Source organism: Opisthorchis viverrini, assembly GCF_000715545.1.
Source record: "Opisthorchis viverrini unplaced genomic scaffold opera_v5_127, whole genome shotgun sequence".
In the NCBI taxonomy this organism is placed as follows: Eukaryota; Metazoa; Platyhelminthes; class Trematoda; order Opisthorchiida; family Opisthorchiidae; genus Opisthorchis; species Opisthorchis viverrini.
The window spans coordinates 679,851-692,323 of NW_008751785.1; the positions used below are offsets into that span (position 1 = coordinate 679,851).

The window sequence follows — 12,473 nt, forward strand, 5'->3', positions numbered from 1 at the left end:
TTAACCCAAATTGTAAGGAGCGTGTACCGTCATTCAATTAATGTCTCTTTCGATCAAGCCATTTTATCCACTGTCGGATTACTAACAAAAACGTTTGGGCGGACATCGTGGATGTGCAGATGATTGTGGCAATATACAGTAAGTCCATATGTACCACCACTTCTCTTTGCATTCGCCACCTAGATGAAGACATCCACAATAGAACATCTGTTTTGATTTTAAGCTAACACAAAGAACCCAAGGATGGTTGACTCCGTAAATTGCAGGCGGTTCTGGAGGGGCTTCTTGACTTGGGAGGTTTTGCTTGCGGTCAATATATGATCAAACTCCAACTGAAAATTGTCGACGACAAGCCGTCCTTTGAAACTATTCTTCAACTAAAAAATGCGTATGTTTAAATAGATCTGATTCGACTTACTTAGCGCCAGCACACTTAGCAAGCAATTAGTTTTAAGTTCTCCGTCCAGGGGCACCTCATTCGAGTGGTCTCGTTTTACGGTCGCTATTAGAAGTTTGTGGCACGGTTCACTTATTCGAGATGAAGGCTGAATTGCACTTCTCACGTTTGTAGGTATTGGGTAGGCTGTTTCAAAGGATTTGTATCTTATTGTACTCAAACACTAGTTAGACTTGTCGAGTTATCTACATTCATCTATTACTGTCATTTCCTTACGCCGGTTTAGCGAATGCTGCTATAAATCCATTTGTGACGCTGTAGTATTGTGTTCTAACTATTTAGATGCCAGTGGAGTCCAAAATTCCTTGAATAGCTGTATAATTTCGTAATTTGACTTGTGTTTCATTGAGTGTTGCTTCTTACAACATATTTCTGCTCAATTCCTTTCTTCACTTCTGAAACTTGTTTGCAGTGTGCTCATCAACGTGTGGACCGAATTCCACTCCAGGAAGAAACACATCCTAGTATACCAGTCAGCAAGGCGGTGAGACAAACTATACCTAGCCGCGTCACCGTACCACCCCAAATCCCACTTACTAACAAGTTTCCAACACAAGATTCCCACTGTCCTACGTACACATCATTTCTTACGGAAGTACAAAACCAAACCGTAAGCTATGGATCGGCTGCGTGCATGGACAAAACCGACGAAAAACCGCTTCACCCACTGCATCGTTCGGCAGATGGTACTTGTACGAGTAACCATTTATCAGCTCCTTTACAACCAAAATCAAACCAAACGCAGAATGAACCAGTTTACTTGGTCTGTCCCAACAATTCGCTGCCCGAAATACGAGAGGTTACACTAGTGCGGCGCAACGTTGGCCACAGATTTGGAATGCGAATCGAATCCCTTGGATGCGTAAGTTTTGGATGGCTGTTTTTCATGGTCTTTTCTTGGTTATCACTTTAAATGCAACTGATAAACCAGTTCTGGTAACCGGTTTCTTTAAATTGGCGTTTTTTGCCCGCGCACAATAATCAGGCACTCGGTTATATTGAGCCGAAGTTAGTAATAAAAAGGTAAACGTGCCTACTGAATATAACCATCTCATGTCCACATTTATTCAACGCCTACATGCTTGTTGCAACCTAATCCAAATATGTGCAGCTTTTTTCAATGAGCTATTAACCGCAAATATGTTTATTGGAATCAGACATAGAAGCCGTGAGTTTCATTATGTATAATCCACAAAATCTACCAACACGACTGATAAGGGAGATTCAGCTGGGTTCCAGGTGAGTCTTTCGCAAAACTATATTAGTTTGCATATTCGTATATTTATCGGAATCAATCAATCAATCAATCGAATCAATGTGGGTTCAAGCAGAACATAAAGTTGACGAAGACTTGGGAATTGCGCCTACGTTATGAGCCTCAAGAAGGGCGAAAACGGTAGTGGGCTGTCAAATAATTTTCAGCAACCTTATGGTTAGCGTAGTACGTCTGTCATTTATTGCGACAGTGACAAATTATTCAAAACTCAGGTGGTGGCCTCTCCGAAAAAATGAATGGATGAACGTTAGCCGGATAAATATCCACTGGCTCCTTATACTTCTGGAAAAGCACGCGGCACCTTGGAATTAGGATAAGTTTTTTAATAATTTTTTTCAAATCTGTGGTGGCATTTTATTTAGGCAGTATAGTTCTGATTTTGCGTGTTCGTTTGTTGGCACATTTTTTACCGGCTGACAGAAACCATGTATTTTTCACTCATCAAATTGTTCATATATAATATTCGTAGCCAGTCTTTTTGGAAATTTACTCCGATAAAGCATATCAGATATGGCCACCATAATAATATCAGTTAAACAGATTGTGGTGTCCTGTTTTTGGGACGGCGAACAATTTTCTTCCTGCATGAAAGTCGTAGGGCTCTTAGACATGAGACATTGTCCTTCTCAATTCAGCGCTTGCTGTATACGAATCCTTATAGGTCATTTCCTATCTTCAGGTCACACCGACACCGTTCAACAGATATTCCTCATTCTTTTGCCTCATGAGTAAAGTTTATTGGGTGACGAGCCTTAAGTTACTTGACGTCAAAGAGCTTCACTTCAGCCAACTGAGAGTGCAAAAATGACACCGATACATGTTCGTTAGTCAGATATGTGGTTTCAATAATACTCTGCCTGCCGTTATGTAGTTAGGAGGAGAAGCGCCCATCAGTTTACCGAAACCCCCATTGAAACCTTGACTACGGCAGCCTCCAGCATGACTGGTTGGAAGCTTGCAAAGCACTGAAAAATTTCCACAAGCGTTGTTGCAATAATCTGTAAACAAACTGCGGAACTTTGTTCAAACAAAACCACGTCAAAATTATTACTCCCGAGACTTACAAGCTCTTTGTCTGAGAACGCGTCACGTGAGGAACAATTCACATGGGACCAAGTAAATTGCATGCTTCTACGTGCTCGGATCCATATCCTATTTTAGGGAAAGTTGAGCGCATTGCGTAGTTGCCGATCGTGGTCAAAATATGTGGTCTTCACATACTAGGCCGGTGGTAGCTTGTTTGAAGCTTGTTTGAGAGAATCATAAAATGCACATCCCCAGCCATCCCTAAGTGCGCGTGCTTCTCGGCTTTTGACACATATTAATTCCACTTGCAGGGCTATCGGTTTCTCATTAACCCACGTATTGGAGCACAAACATGGTGAGATGACAGCCGATTCTAGTTTGGCTTATTACATTCAACCAAACTGGTGGACCCTTCGGCACAATCGGTATTGCTACATATATTGGGCTACATGTGCGGCCAACTAACCTCCATATACTTGCTGTATAACACAGGCCACCGAGGGGCACATTTTCAAAAAGTATAGAAAACGAAACATTCAATCTCATCTTTGTGTTCTGTTGGTTTTCCAGTGCGACTAATTGTTTTTCCAACGTGTAATCTCTGTTTTTGGACCAAAAGATAGTATTTAGGATAGTATTTGGCTGTTTTAAATAATATTTTCATGTCGTGTTAAAAAACAACAGGGCATCTACGTGACAACGGTTCTACGAAATTCCCCTGCAGCCACGGCTGGACTTAAAGTGGGAGACGAACTACTCACAATAGACGGGGAGCCCGTAAGTCACATGTCCACACATGGCGCAACGGAACGTGTCAGATCGTCGGCATCCGAGGTCCTTCGCATTACCTATAGGCCAAGGTAGGTTTCAGATAATCGGTTTGCACGCCACAAACCGTGTTTCACTACTGATAGTAACCGCACTACCAATTCAGTTAGTGGTTCAATAGTCTTTTATTTCACACTCACTTGAAATGCACACCTATTGTTTCCTCAGAGGAGCGAGGAAAATTCAAGTCTTTTAAAGTCAATACAATGCTTGCTTTCGAATCAAACAGCTAGTGAAAGTTTGTAAACAATACAACGGAGCTAACTTCTTCATATTCACACATTGTTTTTCTATAAGTAAACCCAAACAGGCAGACAAAAAGTTGACACATAAACTTTTTCCACCGGTTTAATGGATTCTCTCACCTATTGGACAGGTCAAACATAATCTTACTTTAGCCATTTATTTGAAAATAAAAACCCTTTGCTATACAGAACAAGATAATGTGAATTTTGACAAAAACGGTGATTTAAACCACACAACAGGCCCAAAAATTCAACATATCTGGGAAGAAAACGCAACTTATGACAACAAGAAAACTCGCACCATCCGCTAGGCTCTGATGACATCCGTTCACTAGGAAGCTCAGCCTGCGAATAGATTCTGGAAATTCGTCTAACACATCAAAACTAGGCGTACAAAATTATGCCGAGCTTATGTTTATATCGATCAACTAATAATGGTATTTTAATAAACATAGCTAAATTTTGTGAATTAGTACAAATGCCGACTAAACTCTTTGGAAAGTTCAGAGACTGCCACCCTCATTTATTTGACCAGATCAGCGTGGCATCCATAAATCTAGTACCTCAAGCAATCGTCGATTGTTACTGATTCTTCTATGCGTACTTGGTTATCAAAAAGATCCGGACACTAATAAGACACACGTATGTTTTAAGAAACGGTAATTCAGAAGAAAAATTTAACTAGTTAGCAAAAGTGTATTCAGAGGGACTAGCTAAAGAATTGGTGGGTTATAGCTATACAACTTGAAGTCCTGATCGAATTCTCGAGTACCACCTATGACACTTATTCAGTTAAATAACCTCCGTTGCATGGAAGTAATCACACTTTTCACGGATGAAAGAATTACTTGATTTCATATCCCAATCATATATGACAGACTTGAACCGTTGAGATGTGTTTTCATCGGTCATCACTGAGATGCGTGCAGTAACAATGTTAGTCAGACAATGAGCGTAGCAAAATTTATACCCACGTTTCAAAGTACCGAATGCACGGAAAACTGTTCTGTTTATACATTTTTTACGAAATTATAAAGCATTTTCGCCAAGCCAAATTGTAAGTAAAACGCGATCCCCAGGAAGTTTTTAGCGGGTTATTTGTGAGGTCAATGATGGTTACCGATTATATGCCTCGCGTTACTCAACCAAGCAGTGGAAACGGCCGCCTATTTGATGTAAGTTACTTTGCCCACTTTCAAAGCGCACATGGATGTGAGTATATTAAGCATAAACATCGAATAAAAACGTTTAGCAAAATAGGCTCATGCAAGTCAAGTTACGTGGGCTGGGAAACACAACCCTTTTGCCCCAAAAACATGGCAGCTATTTGTGTCTATAAAGATGATATGTGTCTGAAGGCTAAACTCTTGAGATTGCAGTGTAAGTATAGTGCGCTGAATAAGATTTTAACGGCAAAAAATAGAAAAGCTAAGCAATTAATAACTGATGTAAATAAGAAAAACGAAGTTTCGTCGCAAGTTTTGAAAATATGTTGTGCCGGATTGATGCACTTTAATACAGCGACCCCTGTACCGCCACTGCCCAATTCGGCGCCGATACAAGTCAACCCAAACTTGATTTACCAGTTTGATTCTATTTACTTATCCAGATGCACAATCTTATTGAGCATATTCCACTAAGACAACGGTGGATACAAATGTAATGTCTCAACAGTTGGTAAACAAATCAGGTATCTCCAGAAAATTTTTTGTTTTACCTGTATTTCGAAGCAAAAACATTTATCGTGGAAGGTGCTGGACACTAATATGCAAGTGGCTAAAGAGGAATCATTCCAATGAAGTGTTTCTCGGTTTTTAGACTGAGCTTTGCAATCAATTTTAAAATTTATGCTGTGCAGCCTATATATATTACGCTTCTGTTAATAACCTTCCTATAACATGCGTCAAATTTGTCGTTAGGTCTCAGAGTGCAATCAGTCGCTATCTTATTTATCCTTTTAGATTTTATTGGCCATATATAAACGCTTTTCTTATCTGACACGTATAGCCATAATTTGTCAATTCGTGACCAGATTTGTTGAAAATTTGTAACACGGTGGTTGCTTTATTATACTTATGTCAAACCCCACAGAAGTAACCTTCGATTTGTGATAAGGCCATCAGTGTGTCACAAAGTTGGCTAAAATTACTCTCCATCAGAATGGAATGCTCTCTTTTCGTTTGAAGCATTAAACACTTTCATAATCTAGGCTATTGGTATTCAACGAGAATCAAAAGCTTAGAATAAACTTTCATCGCATGCACCCCTAATTGAAATTTGTTTATTTATCCTTGTAAAGGTTTCATGTCAAGATTGTCGTTACGTAGTCAACGTCTAGCCGTATATTTGGGCTGATTACACTAGCAAGCGCTACGCTGTGGATGGTACTCTTCATCATCATAAAATGTAGACGCTCAAAAGAACTAAGCAAATCATATTCCTCGATACTTAAAGCTGATCGTTACCGCCTACAGTGGTACTAAAAGACGAAACATTCACGGAAAACAAACGCATTGTTTTGTTTAATTATATCTGCTATGTAGGATAGAGGTGTTGCGCACTCGAATGATTGTGCCAGAAACAGAGAACGAGGATTGCCAAATGATTGTCTTTAATCTTCTAACCATTTCAGTATATCAGCTAAAACATTAGGAAACACAATTAGTTTAACGAATAGCGAGTGAAAAAAGGTAAACACAAAGTCAGTATGCAACAAGAGGTAGCTAAATTAAAGCCACCATGTTACAGTGTTTTTGAGATCGTTGTTAACCAACCTGATGGAACACCACTGTTTGCCGAAGAACTCTTCCCTTCGAATCTTCAATGTTTTCAGTAAGGATTCTCCCTTGATTCAATTCGTTCTATCGGAACATTTCTATAGGTTGACGACGACAGTAGTGTATGTTCCATGCAAAGTTAACATTTCTTTTGTGGACAAGTCGGCAAACCCGTAACTAAGACTGCAGTGGCGAATTGTGGATTTGTTAAATCAAAGTCTTCAGGCCAGATCCACAACACAATTTTATTTTAGTATGATGAACTTGCTTGTGGTAGGACACTAAGGCGTGAGGAATCTTTGTTGCTCCCCATATGAATAATATGTGCAAATGTTAAACGAGTCAGAAATTTTGAGTAGTTAGCTACTTAAGATCTCTTGGTAGAATTACCCTAGCCCACTTCCAAGTGGAACTTTTTATTCTTTTAAGTTGTAGAGTGTTTCTATGACGTCATATCTTATATTTTGAGTTCGGATGAGAGTTTTGCACAAATCTTGCTCACGGCATTATTCTTCTGATGTCCAAGCGGAAGTGTTGCTGACTACTTCAAAATGCAACTTATTATGCAGCTATAATAACATAATTATCATCAAATGTGTTTCATATCAAATTTCCTCACAAGGGTTCATTGCATTTCTTTCACACTAAAGCATGCTTCATTTCTCAACACGGAGTTAACAAGAGCTCCATTTTGGTGGCGTGACGCTCACCCAGTGTGAAACATTGCAGAATTGATCGCCCATACCACTCAGTCAACCACTTGTACTCTAACGTGTTTACTCCTACTGAGGGTCTTCTCAAGGCTAAACATTGCAGCATTTTTTACGGTTTTCTCTCAAGTGTTATGATTTGAGGCTTACTATGAAAAACCATAAGATGAGCAGAAGCTATAACCTTAAGTGTAAGCATTCTTGTTTCAAAGTGAAAACGTTTCCTGCTACGACACGGATCACACTAAGCAATGCTAAATTTTTAATTTTTTCATTAAACTTTCTTACTCTGAAATTCAAGAAGCCGTTATTATCCAATTTTCAAGTTTTCCTTCAGTGATCGCACACATAGCATGATCATCGGTGCCAATAAAAATGCATATACATTTTTATAATAGGTTGAAAGCTGTATCATCAGCCTGCCTTTACATTTCCTGGGAAAATTACTTGGCGGATCTTGTATTTGTGGAGTTTCACGTATCGGAATCTGGTGATGCATGCCTGTTTCATTGAACCTTTCTTAAGAATATGTATAGGAACAAAAGAGTTACAAGGAGGTTTTTTCACATACGATGCCAAACTTACACCTTTCAGCGAGCGCACTGTATTGCTATTGTATATACGAAGGATCAAAGCGCATCTCCTAATTTTTCCAACAGTTTCTTGTGACATCCAAAAATCTGCGTTTATTCTATCCATAGAACACCAGTTACATGTATTCGTGAGGTGGCAGTGAAGAAGATAGATGGCAGAGTTGGCATTCGACTGAAACGGCGTAAGGAGGTACGTTTTGAATTTATTTGATATTTTATCAAGATGCTTTAATTCTATGAATACCATATAATTTAACAACGCATTGTGGAGTAGAAGGGTACACTGCTAGTATATGACAAGAATATTCATTAGCTTTCAAAACTTCGCAATGTGTATCGCAGTAACCGGTGTCCGTGTAAAACGGCCTGGGCACCGTTTCAAAAAATGTCTAAGAGTCTTTCACAGGCGCTCCGATAAGGTCGCGGCTATCACTTTCAGTCAACATGAACAGATTGAATTTACTACATTTTAATAGCGGAAACGTGATGTTAGATGGAGGCCTTCTGGTGGGGAGGCGTACATGCTGTAAAGCATTTTCAATTGATCTTGTGGTACTCCATTTATACAAAGACCTTTCAAAAGTAATACATTTCGGTCATATATCAGTGATTGCTTTTCCTTCGGGATGCTATGTGCGGTTTGGAGGAATGGCCGTTTGGCTTTATATTTAGTGGTTTCGTTCACCCAGCAATTAGTCACTTTGTTGATAGTGATTTTGAAATCTGATACAAATGATTAGCGTTCATTAAATCTGAAAGCAGACTTGTGGAAATCTTGGCGGATTACAAAACAACGTCACATGTTCATAACATAAACTGAAAGAACAAAATTTTCTTTGGCCCAAGAAGTACTTACTTGACAAACTGTAATAAATTTGATAATTCCTAATTTTAAATAGCTTCAAATATTAGCCATAGAGAGTAGTTATTTTGAGAGGGAGATTAGTTTGGAAATGCGAAGTAAAACCGAAATTAAGGTTTTAAAATCCCGTCATTGAACAGCATATACTTTGGTTTTGCATTGTCAGGATCACTGTGCTAAAAATAGGTGGGCGTATGCTTAGGTTTTTTGCATTTACAAACAAATCCGCTAGAATCACGGATGACTGGATGTTGACATGCTTTTGTGCGATAATGCTTGTTTTAGACGAATACGCCAGAGTTTAATTAAATGGTACCATGTTGTTCCGGAATATGCAGAAATCTAAGATTTACATAACAAATACGTTTCTTTGACGTCGAAATAACGGCAGCTATAATCATGCTCACTATTTTGGGAACATCAGGCAGAAAAGCCCCTTTATTCCAGCGGCATGTGAATTTAAGATGGAGCATTTTTTTAATGAGACAGAACTCATTTCCCGAGCAGAAATGGGAGGTTTGTTGACCGAGGAACTGATTTTTAAATTAAACATGCATATTTTAGTTTTCGGGTGTCCGCCACTAAGACAAACTTGGTGTCTGTCTTGCTTGAAAAATAGACAAACCAAGGCTAGGTTATTAGTAGCCTCCATACAGAAAGCCCATGAATATAATTTGGCTTATCAAGTGCCAATGAATGAGACCAAGCAAAGCATGTGACGGAGACGTGCAGCTTTAGTAGGTAGGACACTTTCGACTCATGTACAAAGCGAACGAGGACGAGAGTGTCGTCCTTCGGGGATTTTGCAGAGCACCGTGTCACGTGAAAAACATTGTATTATATTGTGCTGTATTCGCCTAACAAAATGGTCACTGCTACAACGTTGCGGATGTAGCGTAAGCTTCGTGCAGCACATCGATGAGGAGGCAGATTTTCATCTGACCGGAAAATCATTTTTTGCTAGTAGGTAATCAGTTTCTTTACGCTAGTTCAACAACACTGGTTTGATTCATCTAATTGTTAAACACAATTTATACGAGTTGGCCAGTATTTTGCTACTAAGTAAGCTAGTAGTAATCAAATCTTTTTTGTATCATATATTATGCGCCATTTCAAAGAAGATCCTCGGGCGATTTCTCTCTATTTTCTCCTGACAGGGTCTTTTTGTAGACGTAGTGCTACCCTTTTCTGCAGCCAGTAATGCTGGGATTCGTGAAGGAGATGAACTAATCAGAGTCAATAATCAACCAATAAACGGCTGGTCACAAGACGCCGCATCACAACTTTTACGAGATTTCCCAAACGGAGAGAATATGATTTTGTACATACGACAAATACATCCATTCAGCAACTGTTATGAAGCGAACCATCCTATGGATAGCCTTCATTATAAAAGACACGCTATTCCAAATCGGACAACCTCATTAGAGATCTTGAGGGAAACTGATGAAAGGACATCTAATCAACAAGTCTCAACAAAAGTGCCAAACGAACTAGTCGAGCGGAGATACCCATCAAGGAATACGTGGGAAAACAATAACTTGTTGCACCAATGCGGTTGTGAACCCTATTCAGTATTTTTGCGCAGTGTATCCCATCAGGCCGAAAATGAAGATCCATTTAAAGAGCATCAATCTCCTCGCAGTAGACATTTGCAAAATGGCCCTTTTGGGATGGTCAACAGTTTGAGTGACTGGGCTGTGCGTTACGGAACTAATAATGGGAGCAAATGAAAATAATATGTCTCTCTGATACTATTGCTTTTGTTTATTATTTTTGTAAACGTTTTTGTGATTCGTTGTAAATAAAATGACTAATAATCGATCTTAAGTCACGGGAAGTCCACTGTGACACTGGCCACCAAGACTTAGTGAAATCCCTCCAGTGGATGAATATTGATTCAGGTGTATAAAAACAGCTGTGGCAGAAAGGCTAAATTGGATTTATTTGCCAGAGAAATGCTTTGCGCATTTCTTTGTGCTTTCGCATTTTAGAATATCCTCGGTGTGTCTAAACTCGTTTTATTCGTAATTGTCTTACAAATGTTGAAAAATAAGTTGACAACACCCATTATGTGAAAGCTCTTCAAATTGCGCAAATTAGCCCCAAGGAAGGTTCTCCGTTTTCAGCAACATTGAAATTTACATCACCGTCCTCGATTTCTTTATTTATTTGATTGATCCTAATCCAAAAATGCATTATTAGTGTCATTATATTAAAGTAAATTTCGCGTTAAATGTAGATTTTCTGGTCGTATACAAGCGACTAGAGGACCATGCACTGTTTTATAGGTGCATTTACTAACGAACTGCAGTGATTTCATCACAGGATATATGGAAACTCCACAACTTGTCGACAATTAATGTTTTTTCCCGTGATTTCAATAACCAGAATTACCTTGACACATCTTTTATGAACGCGGACTGCGCTAGCCTGCACACCTAGGTGTATTGTTTTTTGGATTTTGTTCCCTCATATTTATGTGGGTACCGGGAATTCAACATGGGCAACTGTTTTCCACAACCGCCTGAAATGCTGGCTTTCTTAGTGGGCTTGCCTTACCACATATCTGATGCTATAATGTCAGGTGAACCCACAATAATCTGGGATGGACACAGCGTTCTATCGTTAAATACTACACAGTGACATCCTAATGAACTCTTCCTTCTAGTGTATCCTTTTCCTAATCCATCGCTGGTATAATTAGTTTAGAGGAGCACCGTCAAACAGTAGATGAAATCTGCTGTTTAATCAAAATGAACAAAATTGCAAGAGCTTCAGCTCGGGTTGATAAAGCTCAGGTTTGTACCGGTTGACTAATTATACTATAAGGAGATCCCAGCTGCTCGTACACTCGAATCACTGCAACAGCAGGCAGCATATCCAACATTAAAGCATGAAATATCTAAACATTTTTGAAGTAGATCTTAGTTCGCGGTATGTAGCATCAATGACCATGTGTTAGGATTTTCACTGACCTACTCCTTGATAGTTCCTTTATAGCTGACGGTTTTAGTTTAGCTGAAAAACATTCCATAAACAAGCTTTTCTGGTCCTTAGCCGAAGACATATGCCATTACAGCCGTATTGCTGAACCAAATTAAGAGAACGCAAGCTTTTTGTCACACTGAATGCTTTCAGGGCTCATAAAGCTGGGGAAACAAACTGACGGACCACCTTTAGGCCTGCTTCCGCCTAATTTGCAATGCTTCGCTGCATTGCGCACAAGCCTTACAACGACAACAGGATATTCTGGTTACCAGGCTGAGCAATCATTAGCGTACAAGCGTGCGCCCCACAAACCTGACCTCGTGATCTAAGCAAATCGGGCGTTACGTTTAATTGTGTTTGTACACCTCGCCTTCCAAAAACATGCAGGGTAGTACAATAGGAGCCCGTTGCACGGCTCTAAAGAGGCGCGTTATAGCGAGGACGCCTAGTGTAGGAAGCATTATAAACTTGTGGTGAACTTCTGGATATAGTTGTTTATGAAACCATAAAATTAATATAGAGCCTACCTTATAGTTCACGTTGCTTTTCCAGAAAATCCAGGTGATGAACAGTGAGCCGGTCGAGACCTGTCATGATGAACTCATTACTTCCAGGTACCAAATCGACGTCTTTACCATTTCTAATCACTTGACTCAAGGTATCAGCCTGACAGCACATCAATTTTCTTCGCCTCAGTCTCATTCGCCT

The 12,473-nt window shown here is 39.5% G+C and overlaps 1 protein-coding gene across 1 annotated transcript; it reads left to right on the plus strand.

The window, feature by feature from the left end:
- Positions 1 to 1,091: 1,091 nt before the first annotated feature.
- T265_06307 (hypothetical protein) lies at positions 1,092 to 10,507 on the plus strand (the record flags this gene model as incomplete). Its single annotated transcript, XM_009171534.1, has 4 exons — positions 1,092 to 1,319; positions 3,444 to 3,619; positions 8,021 to 8,102; positions 9,932 to 10,507. 4 exons carry the CDS (start codon positions 1,092 to 1,094, stop codon positions 10,505 to 10,507), a joined length of 1,062 nt encoding a protein of 353 aa, XP_009169798.1.
- Positions 10,508 to 12,473: the final 1,966 nt, after the last annotated feature.